The 18,283-nt window shown below is 55.4% G+C and overlaps 5 protein-coding genes across 5 annotated transcripts; 3 read left to right on the top strand and 2 right to left on the bottom strand.

The window, feature by feature from the left end:
• Positions 1-8,683: 8,683 nt before the first annotated feature.
• Positions 8,684-11,929, bottom strand: VTJ04DRAFT_4550 (uncharacterized protein; the record flags this gene model as incomplete). The annotated part of the gene is made up of 1 exon (XM_069362571.1): positions 8,684-11,929. One exon carries the CDS (start codon positions 11,927-11,929, stop codon positions 8,684-8,686), a length of 3,246 nt encoding a protein of 1,081 aa, XP_069219504.1.
• Positions 11,930-12,304: 375 nt separating this feature from the next.
• On the top strand, positions 12,305-13,250 carry VTJ04DRAFT_4549 (uncharacterized protein; the record flags this gene model as incomplete). Its single annotated transcript, XM_069362569.1, has 2 exons — positions 12,305-12,509; positions 12,586-13,250. 2 exons carry the CDS (start codon positions 12,305-12,307, stop codon positions 13,248-13,250), a joined length of 870 nt encoding a protein of 289 aa, XP_069219503.1.
• Positions 13,251-13,732: 482 nt separating this feature from the next.
• VTJ04DRAFT_4548 (uncharacterized protein) lies at positions 13,733-15,243 on the top strand (the record flags this gene model as incomplete). The annotated part of the gene is made up of 2 exons (XM_069362568.1): positions 13,733-15,029; positions 15,116-15,243. The coding sequence occupies 2 exons, from the start codon at positions 13,733-13,735 to the stop codon at positions 15,241-15,243; spliced, it is 1,425 nt and encodes a 474-aa protein (XP_069219502.1).
• A 42-nt stretch (positions 15,244-15,285) lies between these two features.
• On the top strand, positions 15,286-16,023 carry VTJ04DRAFT_4547 (uncharacterized protein; the record flags this gene model as incomplete). Its single annotated transcript, XM_069362567.1, has 3 exons — positions 15,286-15,349; positions 15,395-15,825; positions 15,907-16,023. The coding sequence occupies 3 exons, from the start codon at positions 15,286-15,288 to the stop codon at positions 16,021-16,023; spliced, it is 612 nt and encodes a 203-aa protein (XP_069219501.1).
• Positions 16,024-16,045: 22 nt separating this feature from the next.
• Positions 16,046-16,297, bottom strand: VTJ04DRAFT_4546 (uncharacterized protein; the record flags this gene model as incomplete). The annotated part of the gene is made up of 2 exons (XM_069362566.1): positions 16,046-16,218; positions 16,285-16,297. The coding sequence occupies 2 exons, from the start codon at positions 16,295-16,297 to the stop codon at positions 16,046-16,048; spliced, it is 186 nt and encodes a 61-aa protein (XP_069219500.1).
• Between the last annotated feature and the right edge of the window lie 1,986 nt (positions 16,298-18,283).

Genomic DNA, 18,283 nt, shown 5'->3' with positions numbered 1-18,283 from the left:
AAAGAGAATCATACTTTAAAAAACAGGAACGGAAACGTTTTGGGATAGAAAGACAGGTGGTGACGTGATGTGTGGGCACATCAATCAGGCACGGCGACGGCTGGACTGGAGACTGGATCCATCTTTTTGGTGCTTGTCTTGACGACACAAGACACAAGCAAGCAAGCTTGCTGCGCGTCAGCCGCGCGTGCGTCTGTTGGAGCGACTGGCGCGTCTGTGGGTTGGAGTCCAACAACGGACAGCCGCGCATCCTCTCTTGCTGTGCATGGCGTCGGAAGCCACAGCATCCCCATCCCCATCCCCAGGGTTTGAACGAACGAGGCGGGGGTTGTGAGTGGAGAGGGTGGGCGATCCCCAAGACATGGCCCCAAGACACACTTGAGGCTCTGGGAGGGTCCTCGCCGACGGTGAACCCACCCACTTCCGTGGGCTGCTCTTGTGTGACGTATAAAAGTTGGACTTATGTATGAGGGGCTGTCCTTCTAGAAGCTCGCGTGCTCCACCAAAAGAACATCATGGATATCAACCAGCCGAGAGCACGCTGTTGTTCTCTTGTGTGATCTGAACCTGGGTCGGTGACGACCATCATCATCTCCCTAACCCTTCTCTTGCTGATGTGTCGAGTCCATTACCCTCGAGCTTGACGCATACTTTCATTACCGAACCTGCGGCATCGGAACTTGGCTCAAAACAAAGGACCTCGGCCCCCCGTCCGGATCCAGGCAAAAAGGGAGGAGAAGAAGAGGGGTTTCGGTTTGTTTTTGCATCGACGGCGTGCCACGTTGCTTGTACACACGAGTCAAGCGCCTCGAGGAAAATCGAAGCGATATGCAGACGCGACGGAACAAAAACTGCCGCAATCGACAATCCCCGCCATGCTTCGTTTCGTTTTGGACGTGATAACCCCAAAGAAGGACGAAAAGGAGGGGTTGAGCGGCCAGCGCGCCTCGTGAAATCCCCAACCACCTCCAGGGCATATACAACACACCAAAACCAGGTGAAAACGATGAGTACCCGACCGAAATCCCAGCAGAGAGAGGACGGAGGACACTCCGCGCAATTCCATGCAGGGCCCAATTCGCGGCCGTCTGCCAAGCTTTGACGAAGACACCGTCCCCCCGCGCGCTCCGCGGACGGACGGGACGGTTTGACGATGCAAATGTCATGGCAAGTGGCATTTTGCCCGCGGAACCTGCTCGTCGTTCGTTTTGTGTCGATTCTTTTCCTTTGCCCGCACTCGCGCGCATGCCAGCCTCGGACATTTTCCCTTTCGCTCATTTGATTGGGATTTACATCACAGGACTAATTTTTTCTTCTTTCTGGCTCGTCGGAACCAACCTTGCAGGACATCACACACACCCAACGCTACGCTACACAACGCAACCTCATGATGGTTGGATGGGCCATGTTCGACACCGCGAGTTAAAGCCGGGCAATTACCGACGGGATCATCCCTGTTCCGGAGGTGGCGCCCCACGCCGGCGCACCGTGAGCGGGGCCGGATTCGTTCTTGGGCCCAAGTTCAACCACCCGATTGCTTGGATTCCTGTTTCCTGAACGTCCAGTTGAGTTTGAACAACAACAGACACACACACACACACACCAAACGCAAACACACACACACCGACCAAGCTCCGGCCCTGCTTTGCTGGTCGTCGGGAGGCGAGATTTTGCCCAAGCCAGGCAGGTAATTCGCCGCCGTCGCCAGCCGCCGTTAGATCGGTTAGACACAAACCGCAAGCAGAAAGAAAAGGCAGCCAACGATGAACGTTTCCGAAAGCACGAGAGAAGGGCCTGGCCGTAGGCCTCTATACAGCAACAAAAAACACTGCCTGCCGGACTTAGCAATTTTCCATCATCATCAACCACCCCAACTGGACAACAAGCTCTGCATGGCTGGTCAGGTAGCACAACAGCAAGCAACCAGTGACGACACACAAGCGATATGCATGCGCGCATCTACACACGCCTCCCCGCCTCCCCGCCTCCTTCAACCGCTACTGTAACGCCATGCGTGCAGCGCAGCGCAAGTGCAGAACAAATCTTGCCGCCCGAGCTTCGCCCGACGCAAAATACTAGGTAGGAGGAGTAGTACGTAGTGCGGTCATTAGGCGTCTGTTGTGGCTCCCCGCGCTCGCGGTCGAACCCCGCCGCCGAGAAGGCGGGTTTGTTTTGCTTGGCTTCCATTCCATACGATTATTTTCAAGCTTGTGATTTTTGACACCTATTTTTGTTTCCGTCCTCTCCCTGCGGTGAGGATTGGTGCTGGTAGGCACCTACTATCATGAGAGTAGTACAGCCGTGGCCATTGCCACTGTCGCAACGGGACGAGACGCTCACCGCACCTGATCTTCCGTCCTGTTCATCTCCGGCCGGGACAGACCTGAGGAAGCGAACCCGAGAACGCGAAGTAGGAGGGAGCGGGGCTTGAAACGGTGACAAGGTGCCTAGGTGCCTAGGTGTCTCTCTGCCGCGTGGCTGGTGTAGTGGCCCCTCCCGCCATGCCATGCCATGCCATGCTGCCCTGGCTAGGGACGATCCAATGGGCTCTGCACTGATTGTGTGAGAGATTCATCACTTGGGTGTGTTCGTCGTTGTCGATTCCATCCCCGTCTGCTGGTGGGGGTTCCCGCGAAATGCCCAAAACTCTCGGCAAGATTTCCGGCAAATGTGGACCGAGATCCGACGGCGAGCCAAACTTTGGACTCACGGAGCTTGCCCTGATAACTTTCGCTACCAAGCCCAAAGGCAGAAGAACATGAGCGTCACCAACCAACAGATTGGTACAACCAAATGATGGAGAGCTTTTTTTATCCTTGCCGTTGTGCCGGACCGGCCGGACAGGTCAAGTGACACTGGACGGCCGGAATGAGGGAGATATAACGGCATTTTTCGTTCATTACACTACGTACGTTGTATGCCATAGGGCTTCTTCTGGTTTTGCACAAGATCGACAGGAGTTCGCTACAGACGTGACGAAAAGAGCGCCCAGATTCCACCGGCAGCAAGAAATTCTGCCAAGACCTTCCTGCGCAGCATGACACCAGGTTTCGTTGGGCAGGATTACCAAGATGAGTAATCCGTGGCAGACCAAGATTGGTGAACATGCAGCAGCAGCACATCCTTCGTCTCGTCCACACATTTGCCTGTGATGATTGCTGGCCAAGATTTTTTTTGGGCAAAATGTTTTTCTTCTGGGCTGCATCCACACCTACCCACTTACCCCCGGTCGGCCTCGGCGTGCCGGAAACCCACCGGTTACGGCCCCATCACCGATCGGAGGGAGCGGGATGATGCTGCTGATGATGATGGAATGATGGAATGATGTCGACATTGCGTTGTGTTGGTGGTTGTGTAACCCTCATCCAGGACGGGACACGCATACTACTCGTCCAGATGGCCAACGTGAGATGAGAGAGCGAGAGAGAGCACGGCACATGGTCGGGGAGCTTCGGGGGTTGCCTGTCCGTGGCGGGAGGAAAGTGACGGTGAAGGAATGAATGCCTTGTCTGTTGTGACTTAAGAGGCGAAATACACATTGAGAACCTTCCAGGTTACTGTGGAGGTGGCGAGGGATGAAAAGAAAGTTCCGGCCAGGTTGGCGGGCAGCAAGAAATGGGAGGATGATTCTGGACATACTTGGCTGGTATGTATGTACTACCAAGGCAAGATGTTTTCTTTGAGCCTTGGTCAATGAGATGCCAAAGGGAACAAGACGGAGGATCATAAATCCAGATTCGTTATCCGTCTCTGGTCCGAGACATTGCTCAAAGCCCGGACGGACAATGACATCAAGCCACACCTCAACAACCGAGATGTCACCGAAACCATCATTTCTTTTGCTCAGTTCTATACTCGGTGTCCGGTCATGTCGGCATCGCCCCGGCAGAAATCGGTGGTGCAAAACAGCCCATGACACCAACAACTACGAGAACCGGCTCACTTGCAGCAAGCAACGGGCCAATTCAGGTCTTGACGTTGTGATTCCTTCGATCCTCCAACCACACCTGAGTCATGTCAACCTGGCCGAGACTCCTATCGGCAGGAGGATATCAGAAACCTAATGGATGGAAGGGAACAAGGCTGCATGACGGTGACCTGACGATGCTGCAACCTCACCATGGCAGAGAGAAACTTTCAGCCAACCGCGTGACTTTGTTCGTTACCACCTCAAAAAATCAGCCTGAGGAAAGGAAAGAGAAAAAAGAAACCCGGTACCTTCCTTCTTCTTGTTGCGGTTGCCATACCTAGGTACCTCCGGTAACCCCCAGACAAGATGGAAGGAGCAACCTTCCAGCGGAAAGGGAGGACGTTGCCTGCCCTGTGAAAGGCGGTCTGTCTGAGAAAGTGGCCCCAGTCTCGGCACACGCGCGCGCCAGGCGGTGACCCCCACTCGGCGGACAAGCGATGGAATTGCCTGTTTAGGTCAATCCTTCAAACGCTTGTGTAACGCGACATCTGATGAGGAAGCCCAGTCCAACAACGACTCTTCCCTTTCCCCAAAGTCTGTCCTGCAAGATTCCGCACTCGAAGAATGGAATCGTCAAATCATTCTCCCCCAAGACTGTCAAGGGTAGCATTATTCCCGGGCCTCGTGAGAGAGAAGTGACGTGGACATCATCAACGACAACAAAACCAAGGCCAATTCTTCCAACCAACCTAGGTTTCATACATACATCCCACTTCCGGCTCAGGCTGATTGTCTTCAAGTGAATGGATGGATGGATGGAAAGGAGCGGTTGGCCTCGGGCTCCTTTTACTTTTACCTCATCAATGCGCAAAAAAAGAAACACCCAACCGCCAGACGACACAGAAATTCTCCTCACCTGATGATGACAAAGCAACCTCAACCGTATGTATGTATGTACGAGTTTGCTGGCCTTGCAGCTCGCCACTGGATAGCAGCACTCCCAAAAAAACAGGCCTTTCCTGTACTTAATCGGAGTACCCACGGGCGAGTTCTTCGGCCGTGAAACCCCACCCCTCCCCCGAATCCCCGACCCGCCCCGTATCCGAAAAAGTGTGGCACCCATCGGGCCGTTTCACCCCGTGCTTTTGGCTTGGCTGGAAGGAGAGAGAGCATGTCCGCCTTCCGGCGTCGGGCGGGCGCGCGGACCTTCTTGAAAGGAGGAATGAACTGGTGATGATGATGATGAAATGGTTACGATCCAGGGTTGAAAGGCGAGGCACGCAGGCGAAATTCCAGGTAGATACTACTACCGCTATAGTAGGTCGTAAGATCTGATCAACCAATGGCTCAGTTCAGTGTCCCCTGGGATTCGCATGTTTTCTGTGTCATATGGAAAGTTATGACGTTACGAAAGCATGGTGAGGTAGGTGGCTGGCCCGGGTTCGAGCCAAGTCCGTCATCCCCTTTGTCGCACGACGCGACGAGCGATGCAACCATCCCGGTGATGCGGATGCGGGCAATGTTCAGGGGCAAAAAAACAAAACCAAAACCATGGTGACAACCATCATGGTGGAAAGATGTGAATCTCGCTCTCGGTAAGCATTTAGGTAGTCTCGACTAGGCGTACGGGAGGGATTGTAAAAGCCCTGTGCTTTAGGCATACGTACATACATACACTGTAGACATCAAACAAGCGGCGAGCGTCGACAACCAGTCAGTCCGTCCTGCTTTGTTTGCCTGCTGGACCGTTGCCGCCATAGTCTGCCTGGGCACCTTGGTGGCCGCCGCCCTATCCGCCACCGAAGGACACCATCACCGCCAAAGCGCACGCCTGGTCGGTTTCGCTCACGCACTCACCGCCTAAGAGCCAAGACGGTCGCGTGGTCGGTGGGAGTGAGGCGGCCCAGGCGGTCATCGTCAAGGCGGCAACGGCGGCGGCGATAGGTGGTTGAGAATCTGCTCCGGAGCCAGATCCTGTATCTCGTAGGAGTATAGATGTGTCAACGCAAGTTGTCGGACTTATTTGGAGCCTAACGAACACGCATGTCTTTGGTGCATGTGTTCTAGGTGTAGTATGTAGTAGTATGTAGGAATGTATGTACATACTGTGTTGTCAAAGCCGAGGGACTCTGCAGCTATTTACGGAGAAGGTATGGAGTTTCGGTATGTTGGACGGAATACCTAATGTGTATTACTACTCGATATGTGAGGAGGAGGTAGGTAGGTAGGTAGGTAGGTAGGTAGAACCTTTGGATTTTGCCGGCCGGGAAGACAGATGAGGAGAATCGAAGGGATGAAGAGGGGATGGTTGATTGATGCCTGACATCCTACATCCTCAACAACACCCAACGGGGAGTTTGGGGGGCCTGCTCCGGACCGGCAGGCTACCCGCCACAGGCGACAGGCAATGAACGTTGTTGGCATAGCATAGCGCGGGATTAACCTTACTTCCGCCTTGTCGTTGTGGCGTTTCGATGCCCGCGGAGATGTTGTTCCAACTCACCTTCGCCCATTGTTGATGCCTGTCACCACCGCCGGTCCTCGTCCGAACCCTCCGGTCTCCCTCCGAAACCGCCCTCCGAGACCCACGCCGGAGACGTCCGCCGTCAACCGGTTCGGAGTGGGGATGCGGAGCCGGATGGCGGCGTTAGTTGGAGTCCGGTCACGGCGGCGCGGGGCCCGGCCCGGCCCCGCGTCTTACAAGAGATGGGTCTCACGAGATGGATGGGGCGCGTGGCACTGGGTGGGACTAAACGATGGGGGGATGTAAATTGGGTCTTACTGTCTTGGTGATTGTGTACAGACCCACGGGACAAAGTGGGCTGCTGAAGACTTGGTGCGACTTTGAGATGGAAGAAGAGCAGACGACGGTCAGGCATCTTGTGCATGGTAGTGTTTACTGTCGAAACGAGGGAATGGGACGGCATTGGAACTGAGTAGACAGATCTTTCTGCGACCCAGGTTGGACTTGGAGACTACGGTCAGAAGGGGTTCGGGCGCTGTCTGGCTTAATGCCAGAACGACACGGTCGCGATAACAACAACGACCGAGCTCGAGAGGGTTTTGGAATACAGACCTAGGCAGCTAGATTAACAAGAAGTTTGAAGGATTGCCCTGGGAAGACTGAGATCTACAAATACGGAAGTGCTTAAGGACTGAGAATCAGGCTATCTCTATTGACAGACGCCAGAGGTCATTGTATATCTGTCGCCCGTCACCTGCTCTTTGTTACTTGGCTCATGACCTCTGATGTTTGTTGTATTCCTGAGGCATTCTCTATCTCACAGCCAGTCTGGCATCCGGTGGCTGGCGTCATTTGGTCTGTACGGGCTTCCCGTGCTCGATCCTCAGCTGATTTTCACATGTCGGCGCCTGCTGTACTAGGTAGTATACTCTCTGTTGTCTGTCGTGCTATACAGATCTCGTAATCTATATCACATCGGTTGCCTATCGTCGTTTGTTCCCTGTCACATGAGTTATTGTCATTGGTTTCCTACTCTTGATCGATCCTACGGCAAGTGTCATCTATCGTTTGTTAACAGACGTATGTCGACTGATGTCTGACGACTGATGCCTGGGAGGCGTTGCCTAATTATCCAAATAGGCTGTCTTCTATAAGTCATGATCCTTTGTTCCCTAGCCTATAACCTCGTATCAGGCATGTTGCCTGTTGACTATTCACTGACGCCCATGAAATGTTGTTTATAACGGATACTTGTTGTTTGTCTCCTGCCGACATGCGACGGGCACCTGGCGCCTGTCGTATCTCCCCTGATCCCGTGTTCCACCGGTCGAGCGTTGGATATCGGTTGCCAAATCATCACTCTCACTTCCCAGACGACTAAAACCGTTGACAGTCATCAACGAGTTAGACAGAGATATATAAGTACTCTTTTCGCCGCTTAGCTTCAACCAACCTCTTTGTCTGTCGGTAGCCGCGTGTCAACAGTCGCCCACCACAAGACTCTCTCCTGTCATCCTCGTATCTCCTTAGGTCTGTCGACAGTCCCTGGGAGTTAGTCAGAAGTTCACCAACCCGGCCTACCCAAGGTCAACACGCCTGCTATTGCCAGGCGCCTGTCGTCCATCGTTTCAGTACGATTTTCTCGCCGACAAAGTGCCATTATGGCCTTAGGTGCCTACCACCAGGCGCAATTGTCAGTCCTTGGGAAGCCTGTCAACGGCTGCTGACATGAAAGTTCCCGACTGTCCCATCTCGGTTATCTGTCGGCAGTTCCTACACGATATACTACACAGTATGTTTGACTGTTACCAATCAGTAATAGGTGGCTAGAGTCAGCCGTCTGCCATCAGTCAGCCTGTCTATCTGGTGGCTTAGGTATTGTAGGTATGCATGTGTCTTTGTTGGGCGCCTGTCGCCAGCCAGGCCTTTTGTTTCGCAACGGTCGCGGCGGTTCGTCACCACCAAGATATCGGCCATTGTCATTGTTCGCTGCCAGATGCCACCTTCTCGTTTCCAGACGCCAGACATTCATTTCCCTGGGATTGGAAGTCGGTACTTGACAGGTGGTTATGTGTTGTCAACCGTCGTACATCAACTATCCGACCCCACCTGGTTGGCGTGCGGTCTGTCAGCCAGCCTGTCATCTAAATCCTTCTCCAGGTTATAGTATTGAAGGACGGTACATGCTGATAGACGTCCGCATTTTGGATCAGCAAACATACCTATACACACAAAGCCCGCGTGTCAACTTGTCAAACAGGTAAACCCCTGACGTTCCTGTCTCTTTGTATCTCTCTAGCAACCTATCCTCACAATCCACCCGCCCGTCCATAAAACCCCTCCATATCAATCCTCATCACTAACTGCTCCACGGCACTCCCATCCCTCCCCCCCTCCTCACTCCCCAACGACGACGCCAACCTGGTGGAACCCGCCATCTTCTCCCCCAACCCTTTACAAACCGTCACGAAAGCATCCACCTTTTTTCGAAACGCTTTATACAACTGTTCTGGCGTCTCCTGTCCTTCCTTCCCTACCCTCCCAGGATTCGTAGAGATAGTAGTAGTAGTAACGATGGTGCTAGACCTCAACCCCTTCGCAAACCGCAGTATGATGCCAAAAATCTCCTCCAGCAGCGCCATCACGGGGGCTTGGCGTTTGCGGAGGAGTAGGACGGTCATGATTTCGTCGAGGGCGCGGACGTGCCGTTCGAGGACGGTGGTCGGGGTTATTGTAGTGGTTTCCGACGTTGGGACGTCGGAGTGTTGGTGTTGTCGCTTGCTGCTGCGGAGGGATTGTTGCTGCTGCTGCTGCCTCCTCGCCGACGACGACGGCCGTGACGACGTTCGCGCAGCGGCCATTATCTCCTCGGTTTTTCCTCCCACCCCATCATCATTACCAACAACCCCCTCCCGGTCTCCCAAGTTCAGGTCCTGTTCCTCAGCAGAAATCTCCCGCTCAACCCCGTCCAACCACCGCTCAAACCTCCTCCACGGCGCCTCGATCCCCACCTCGAAAAAGTGCGCGGCGACCTGCTTGACGAAATGCCTCGCCTCCAACCTCAGCCTCATCGACGCGTTGCTTTCCCCCTTCTTCTTCGGCGCCGGCGGCCGGCGGACCAGCAGCTCGTCCGCGACGTACAGCATCCTCAAGACGCGCAGTAAGAGGCGGAAGATGCGATCGTACCGCAGGAGGGTCGACGGGTCCAGCACCCCGCGCAGCGCCGCCGGCGGACGGTACGATAGACGTAAAAAGTCAAGAGCTTCGAGGGAATCCGGGTCCATGCAGCGGTCGATCTCTTCCGGGGTGAGGTCGCGGACTGCGAAGCTTAGGTCGCCGGGGAGGTCCGCCGGGTGGTGGTGGGTGGCGGCACGGGTAGCAACAGCGCTATTGGATGTCGTCTGCGGCCGCGCCGGTTTGGAGGAGGTGGCGAATGGCGGTGGTTGGTAGCATTCAGCCAGCACGCCCATCAGTGCCAAGCGAAGCTCGGAGCTGGCGGGTGGCCAGGTGCGACGGCCGCCGAGGCGGAGACCCATGGTTCCGCCGACGAGGGCGACGCCGGACTGGCGCTCGGCGCTGGAGAGGTCCGGGTCGAAGAGGGCGTGGGCGAGACGGCTGCAGAAGAGGCCGTTGGAGAAGAGGAAGTATTGCCGGAGGAGGTCGATGTGGGTTCGGAGATGATGGGAGGTGAAAAGGAGGCGCATGCATTCGCGGCTGACGAGGCGGGATTGGGCCGAGACGATGGGACCGAAGGAGAGTAGGGGAACGAGAGTCCAGTGCGGGGACAGGGCGGCGGATTCTTGGTGGGGGGATGAGGAGCGGTAGAGATGCTCCTTCAAGAGAACGGTGAGGTCGTCTTGGGCCGCGGGTTCTTCGAGGGGCTGGTTGAGGTGGTTGATGGAAGCAAGAAGGCGTGCTTCGACTTGTGCCTCGTCTTGCCCGAAGCACTCGAGGCCCGCAACACTGTATTTCCGCTTCTTTGAGGGGATTGGCGACGGCATGACCTTCTCGCGAGCCGACGTCGACGTCAAGCCCCTGATGGCCTGTGAGAGTGCTTCCCGGTACTGGTTTGCCTTTGCCTCGAGCTTCGAGAGTGCATCCCAATCGAACTCCCATTCCAGCTTCGGCGGCTCCACGCGGGCCATCACGTCGGGCCTAGAGAGCGCGTGTTCCGGGTGGTGCTCGCGCAGGAAGCGGAGGTTCCAGCCAGTCTCGAAGATGGTCTGGCCCATGTCCTCGCTGATGAAGGAAGGCAACTTGTCCCGGTCGAGGAAGTAGTCTGGCTCCTCAAGCTCGAACCCTTGATCGTCGATCCACATCTTGTCGGCCACCCGAATGAAGCCCTTACCTGGTCCCTTCTTGTCCAAGGGAAATGCCTCGTCGGGTTTGAGGCCCACCCATTCTTCCACCAGCTCGATCCATGGTCTAGACAGAATCCGAAGAACTTGTCGTGTGCACTCCTTGATGAGCTCGCTCCTGTATTCAGAGGCTTCGGCCTCCTGAAAGAGGTAAGACAAGAGAGCTTCGTCAGACTTTTGCCGAGACAGTGTCTTGACAAAGCCCTTAAAGTAAGATAGGATAGACTGGGCTGGCTGAACAGCGGCCTGTAACTGCAGAAGGGACTGGACTTGGCGGCTTCGAGAGCTCAGCTCGGAGCGGACCGTGTCGATTAAGCAAGCGACAACCCTGGCGAGGGCGACTCTGGTGGGCGTGGCTGCAGCTGCGTATGTCTTCTCGGCGAAAGCTTGTAGATGCCTTGCCGAGTTTCCGCAGTCAAGGCAGAGGGAATCAACGGCACTAATCAGGTCCAAGGAAAGACCTGACACCCTCAACCCGGGGCTCGTCTTGACAAACGAGAGCTTGTCGGCGTCCCAGGAGAAGAGGAGAGAGCTCCGGCCCAGGGCGAGGTTTAGAAGGCACGAGCAGTACAGAGACGTGGGCAGTATGTCGGGGTCACCGCCGGCAGCTTGAGCCGAGGCGATAAGAGCGTCAAAGGCAGCAGGGCCAGCCTCGGAGAGGAAGACAGGGGCACCGGAGTTCCCCTGGTCCGGCTGCTCAAAGGCTTCCCAGGTGCACAGCTGGGGAAGAGCCCCGGCGGTTTCAGAGTCGGAGAAAAGCCAGAAGTCATTGCCATCGGGGTCGCCGTCGTTGTGACGATCGGATGAACAGAGAGAGTCGCCGGCCACAGACGTAGTACTAATAGGGGCCTGCTTGTCCCCAGCTTGATCATCAATGTTGGTCTGATTGGGGTCGGGTTGGGATGTTAATTCGCGAAGCAGGGAAGGCAGCTTGAAGAAGCCATCGCCATCGCCATCGTCGGCACCGAAGGGCTTCTCAGGGAGGCTGAGATTGATGTCGAGGTCTGTGCTGGCAACCAGACCCAGACCCAGGGGTTTTGTTGGTGTTGTTGATGTGTCGAGGGCAAAGAGAGGGTTAGGCGTGGCAGTTCCCTTTCCTGGCTCAGTAAACGTTTGGTTGAGCCAAATCGATGGCCGCCAAAGGTCTGGGATGGCAAAGAGCTGCGAGGGGTCTTCCTCATCAGTCATGCCCGTCATATTTTCCGCGTCAGGCTGACCCAACCTGTGAGAGGTGTGTTGATGTAGATGCCCTGTGTTTGTGTTTGTAACTCGATGAGTTTGGGGACGCAGCATGTCTAAGACCACGGCTTGTATAACCCTAACCCTTTCAACCACACCCCGGTCGGCCCAGCAAGGTTCACGCGGTGGAGCTGTCTCGAGCTCCAACTCCAGAGTCTGAAGCTCGTGAAACATTGCATCCATCCGCGCAAAAACACCAACAGCAACAGCAACAGCAACAGGCAACCCCGACACATGAAAATCCCACCAATACCGGACCAATTCGTCGCGTAGAGGGCTGCATATACTCGTATACTATACTAAAGGCAATAACACATCGCCAACGGACCAGCCATGCCACCGAAAAAGAAGGGCGGCCGGTCTGGCGCCCAGTCCGCCGCGAATGATGATGCCATGGACGTCGACACTCCAGCCCAGACCCCGACAGCTCCCACAGCGCCGCCCCCGCCGCCACAACCCCCCAAACCTGTCACAGACCCATGGACCGACGACCAAGTTGCCTCTCTCTTCAAGGCAGTCATCCGGTGGAAGCCAGCTGGTATGTGGACAGGCACATCTCGTTCCCTTCGTCGCGGGCCGAACCGCTGACCACGTCCTCGGTCCAACAACAACAGGCATGCACAAACATTTCCGAATGCTAGCCATCAGCGAGCACCTACGCAACCACGGCTTCGACCCCGACACCTGGCCGCACACGCGCATCCCGGGCATCTGGACCAAGCTGGCCGAATTCTACAACCTGGAAGCCATCGACGAGCGGGAAAATAACATGGACCCGCCCGAGGAAGAAGGTCAGCCCCGCCGGTATCACGACTTCCGCCTGCCCGTGGACGAGTTTGGGGACCTGATGCTGGAGCGAGCGCGCGCCGGCCCGAGCGAGGCGCCTAGCAGCCCGCCTCAGTTCGACCCGGACGCGCCCGTCGATCCGTCGTCCAAGAAGCGCAAGCGCGCCACCGACGCCCGCGGCACTCGAAGTAGCACCGTCGAGGACACGGAAAACGAGACGCCGGCCGCTAGCCCCGTCCGGCGCTCGGCCGCCAAGTCGGGCGGGCGAGCCGCCACCAAGCGTACCTCTAGCAGAGCGCGCAGAGTGAAAGAGGAGTCGCCGTCCGAGGAGGAAAGTGAGGAGGAAGAGGAGTCGGAGGAGGAAGAAGAGGAAGAAGAGGAGGAGGAGGAAGAGAGGGCCACGCCCGCGTCGACCAGGGGACAAAAAGGGAGAACGAGGACAGCGGCACGGGGGCGAAGCAATCGGGGCAGGACTCGAGGACGGGGGAGATGATGGACTGGGATGTCAGGCGTTCTCGGAGCTTTGTGCAGTCTGTCTGTCTTATCTGTACAATGCGTGTTTGTTTTCAGGTCAGAGCACCGGCGAGTTGTGGCAGCTGTGGAAGGATGGATGTGGCTGGGACGGCCAGGCGGGAGGAAAGCCAGCGATTGATACCCATATTGAAGAAACTGAATTGTATGTATAAAGGCCGCATGTATGTACTCCTACCTCATCCCAAATTGACCGAGGACAACCTTGCTGGGCACACAGAGTTCCTTGGACGAGAATCAGGCTGGTTCACTAATATCTATGGCTGTGAGCTCGTTAAGTGCTGGAGCAGCTGCATGCCCCACCAACCCAGCATCTCAATCCCCTGGAACCCCGCAACCGCGGAGCTTGCTTCACTTCTTATGACGCGCCTGAGCTTATGCCAACTCTAAACTGTTGACAGAAAAGTAAACACAACCTTCTCCGACCTCCTCAAACAGTCCACCATGTCCCGCCCAGGACAATCAACCCAGAGGAACCTCACCCTCACCGAAGAGCTCGAAAAGCTCGAGCAATCCATCACCCTCACCCTCCAAGAAATCGACTCCAACTTCAGCAAAGCCCACCGCATCGTCACCACCAGCATTCTGCCCCTCGTCGAGCAGTACGGCGAGCATTCCCGCGCCGTCTGGGAAGCGACCAAGTTCTGGAAACAGTTCTTCGAAGCCTCCGCCAACGTCTCGCTGTCAGGCTACGAGGACGTCGCCGACGACAACAACAACAACACCACGGGAGTCACCGCCGAGGAGGAGAGTACCGTGCAAGACGAGACCTCTTCTGCGGTTGCCGATGACACCCTACATGGCGGTGGTGGTCATGATGCGTCCGTGGCTCCTGGGGCGGATGAGTCGTCCGCGGTGGCGTACCCGCCCGACGACAGCCGACCGCCAGCGGAGGAGAGTATGCTCGACGCTAATGACGGCGATGTGACGGGTAGTACCCCTCGCCCGCCGGCAACCAAGACGCTCTCTCTGCGGCCGAAATACGACGACTACAACAACTCCCCTTACGTCGGCAGCAGCAATATCAAGCGGGACCAACCCGACTCCACCACCGCCGACCCAACCACAACCCAAAACCAAGCGGACGACGACGATGACACCTCCCTCCTCTTCCAACAACACACCGCCCGCCTCCCCGACGTGTCCTTCACCCCGCGCGCCTTCGACACTAGCGGCCTCTTTGCGTCCCGCGACAACAACAAAAAAGATCCCCTCCTCCACCGCCTCCAGGACAAAACCTACCGCATCGCCGCCACCCCGCACAAAGGCACCACCGGTGTCTCGCCCATGCGGTGGAAGGTTGACAAGCTCGCCACAACACCCGGCAAGGAGGAACAAAAGTCTTCTCGGCCGATCTGGCAAGACTCCCCCGCTTCCTCGCCCGAGATGGCGCCGCCGCAGCTGCGCAGCGCGGCCTTCATGTCGCCGATGCGCGCCGCTTACAACAAGGGCCGACTGACCGCCGCCGCGGCGGCGCCCAGGACACCCGGGGTGAGCGTGCAGACGCCGGCGACGGGGAGGGGGAAGGTGAGGGATGTGTTTGCTTCTGGGAATTCCGCTGCTGGTGGTGGTGGTGGTGGTGGTGGTGGTGGAAAAGCTGGGACGAGTGGAAAGGTGTCGAGCAGGTATGACGACGAGATCACCTGGGAGAGTGACGAGGATGAAGATGGATTGGGTGGGATGAGTCCGCCGAAGACAATTCAGTTTGCGTTGCCGCCGTCGAAGTTGTTGCAGACGCCCGGTAAGTTTTTTTCTACCTTCCTTCCTTCTACCTCTTATGGTTGGTATTAGGAAGACGAGTGCTGACTGAGTTTGGTTTTGTTGCAGCGCGAGAGGCGAGTAAGCGCATCGTGGATAACATACTCCTCACGGCGGGGGAGGACTTGGATGATCCGGATGAGTACAGCCCGACGATGGTGAAGATGAAGCAGGATATTTTGGATGATACTTTTTAAGAGGTCAAGGGAAGGGATGAGAAGTTGGGAAAACAACACATTATGGTTAATTGTGTGTATGAAGTAGTGATACCCCAGCTAGACGATGAGGTAAAGGCAAAGGTATGTCTGATGAGAAGCAAAATATCCTCCAACTCTTCTTCTCGATAAGTCAACCTATTTTATCATCCTCTTCTCACCTGGCCATGTAACAAAGAAAATCAACGGTTCCATGACTCCCAAACAACCTCTTGCCGTCAACCTCCTTTTTTGTTCAACCTCGCAACTCAATATCATCATCCCCTATCACCGCGACCCTCCACTGAGGGCCGCAACCCTTGGGAGAAACCATCCCCTCAAATCAAGATGTCTCTACCAGCAACCCGCCAGTCCATCCCCCCTATCCAACATGTGTTGGAGAGTGAGGGACAACAGGTGAAAGGGTTGCTGGGACTAATATCCACGCTTGCTCGGAGCTCCGCGCACGCCAGTGCAGAACGAACAACTCCTTGGACCGATGGAGATGTCGGATGTCCGGTATGTCGTTCATCCATCCATCCATCCATTCATCCATCAACCATCCCTCATCCAACAAACACCCCCGTGGTGGACTCGACTCGACTCGATTCGACTCGGCTCCGGGCTTGACTCGGCTTGACCCGCGGAGGATGGGATGATGCTGAGTTGATAGCGTTCGACGGCAAAAGTATCATGACGACGATTCTGACAAAACTCTCCAACAACCACTTGTATATCCCTTCCATCAATCAACCTCGTTTTCTCGTTTTTCGTCACGGGTGATGACGAGATGGGACCGGAACAATTAGATGCCGATCCGGATCTGGTTCCTCAAAACCTTATTCTGCGATGCCGGGCCCATCGTGTCCTTCTTGGGCGAAGAGGAGCGCTTGAAGCTGATCTTGGTCTTGAGCGTGCTGATGCGGCTGGAGAGGGAAGAGGTTGTGGTGACGGAGGCGGCGTCAGAGGCGGTGATGGCTGGGATTGGGTTAGTTCAGGTAGGATTGGGGGTTTGTGAGGTGACAGGGAGAGTGGGAGGCTTACAGTGGGTGGCCATTTTGGAGTTGTTGGTGGTGGGTGTGGTGGTGGCTAGAGTTGTGGTGGTGATGTTGATGCTGTGATGGTGGTTGAGGTGGGTGTAAGTCTGGTGGGTAGGCAGCCAAGGGTGCGGTAGCCGAGGGGATGTTAACTCGGTATGTCAAGAGTAACAATGTGGAAGTAGAACAAGGTTATTTGTCCTCGTTCTTTGTTGACTGTGTCTTGTTGATTCTTTGAACGCGATGCTGGTGATGATCATGGACCAGAAAGCCCAACACCTCAGGCATCCCATCCCATCCTTATATGTCTGTCCATCGTTCCCCTCCGAGCTGAAGAATCCGCTCAACTTCGGGCTCGCACAACTATCCATCCATCCTCAGCCCTGCGCCTAAGCATTTCCTTGTTCGTCTTAGACCAACCAAGCACCACACACGAGGCTTCACACCAGGCGCAGCCAGTCAGTCATACAATTTCGTCACCAACCACCACCACCACGGCGACCAAACGCGGCCTGGCTCCATCCCATGCTTGGGTAGCTCAGGCGCAAGAGTCATAATGCTACCTATGACACGCACCGACCGACGTGGCAGCTGTCCCCCGGATCACCGATCTCGTAAGCCGATCGGAGCTCGGGCTGCTCCGGTTGTTTGGGTCTGCGCCCTTTCCAGAGTCCAGGGTGGACCATTTACGTAGTCGGAGTGCGTCACAGGATGTGTGCCTGAGGGGTTGATCAGAACCAAAAGAGGAATCGGAATCTACTATTGGGAAACTAATAGGAGATTTTTTTTTCTTGCTTCTTGCTTCTTGCAGGATGAGTCATGAGCCGAGTTGATTGTCCAGTTAAAAGTTTTTTGTCTTTTCTGGGGTTGTACTACTTAGTAGTTACGGGATGCACCTCGCCCGTAAGCCCAGAAGAATAACTCATGCTCTTTTCTGGAACCACCTCCACACATGTACGTAGTATGTCAAGTTAGAGTGTGGCTGCGTGCATTGGCGCGCCGCGTAACCTTAAGTCCGGCGGGTCTGTCTCGGACATGCTGGGACCATGTATGTTGTGTGTTTGACTGATGACTTAACTCAACCAGAGACAGAGGGATCGAGGAGGGATGAACAAACTTCCAGCACCCAGCCACACTTGCTTGTGCCTCAGAGACTTCGTGTTTTGGAAGGGTCACTGGGCGGTGCAACACTGCTCAGGCACAGTCATACCTTGCGGATGAGGTCGACATAGAACGGGTGTGGCAGAGGGGAAGCATGCCAGACATTGAGAGTAGGCATATAGTAGCCAGGTACCTTAGGTGATCTGTTGGTCTTAGCTCAGGGTATCGTTTCTGACCCCCTGAAGCTCTGCTGAAGACAGTTGCTCTCGCCTGTTTCCTTGCCGAAGAACATGGCTGAGAAGAAGACAATACGTAAGGACCCAAGTTTACAACCTTGTCGTCGTCGTCATCCATTGCTCGCCTGAATACTCAGTTTACGTAGAAGAAACACCATATTGAGTTCGATTTCGATTTGAAGTTGGTCAATGCTGCGGCATGATATTTCTCCGGACTCGCAAAGACTTACACGCGCGCCCTTTGGGTGGAGATTGTATTGACATTTGGTGACTAACTCTTAGTTCGGCGAGTAGAGCCAGACGAAGTGACCTAGTGACCTGGTGACAAGATGAGGTTTTTTATTTTTTATTTTTTATTTTTTTTTAATCTTGGTCTGTGTCCCCCAAGAAAACTATAAGAACCCAAGACCTCGCCAATGCTGCCAATGCTGGTGTCGCCGACTCACTCAAGTCCAACAATTGAGAGGTCGCAGCTCGTCAACGACTCAGTCATGAGCGTGCGGGGCTCGGATTCCGTCGGGGATTGGGAGGGGTAATGAGCATGACCATGGATGGTGACGAGGTGTTGGTACGGAGAATCTTGGTGTTGGGGTTGAGTGCGAAATGGTGGGATCCAGAACCAAACCATGAGAGAGGGCCCTCCGGATTTATGACTCGGGTAGATATAAA

The sequence above is a fragment of the Mycothermus thermophilus genome, assembly GCF_041956435.1.
Source record: "Mycothermus thermophilus strain CBS 625.91 unplaced genomic scaffold VTJ04scaffold_3, whole genome shotgun sequence".
In the NCBI taxonomy this organism is placed as follows: Eukaryota; Fungi; Ascomycota; class Sordariomycetes; order Sordariales; family Chaetomiaceae; genus Mycothermus; species Mycothermus thermophilus.
The sequence above is the reverse complement of the archived record's forward strand: the minus strand, read 5'-3'. Positions and strand labels throughout refer to the sequence as shown.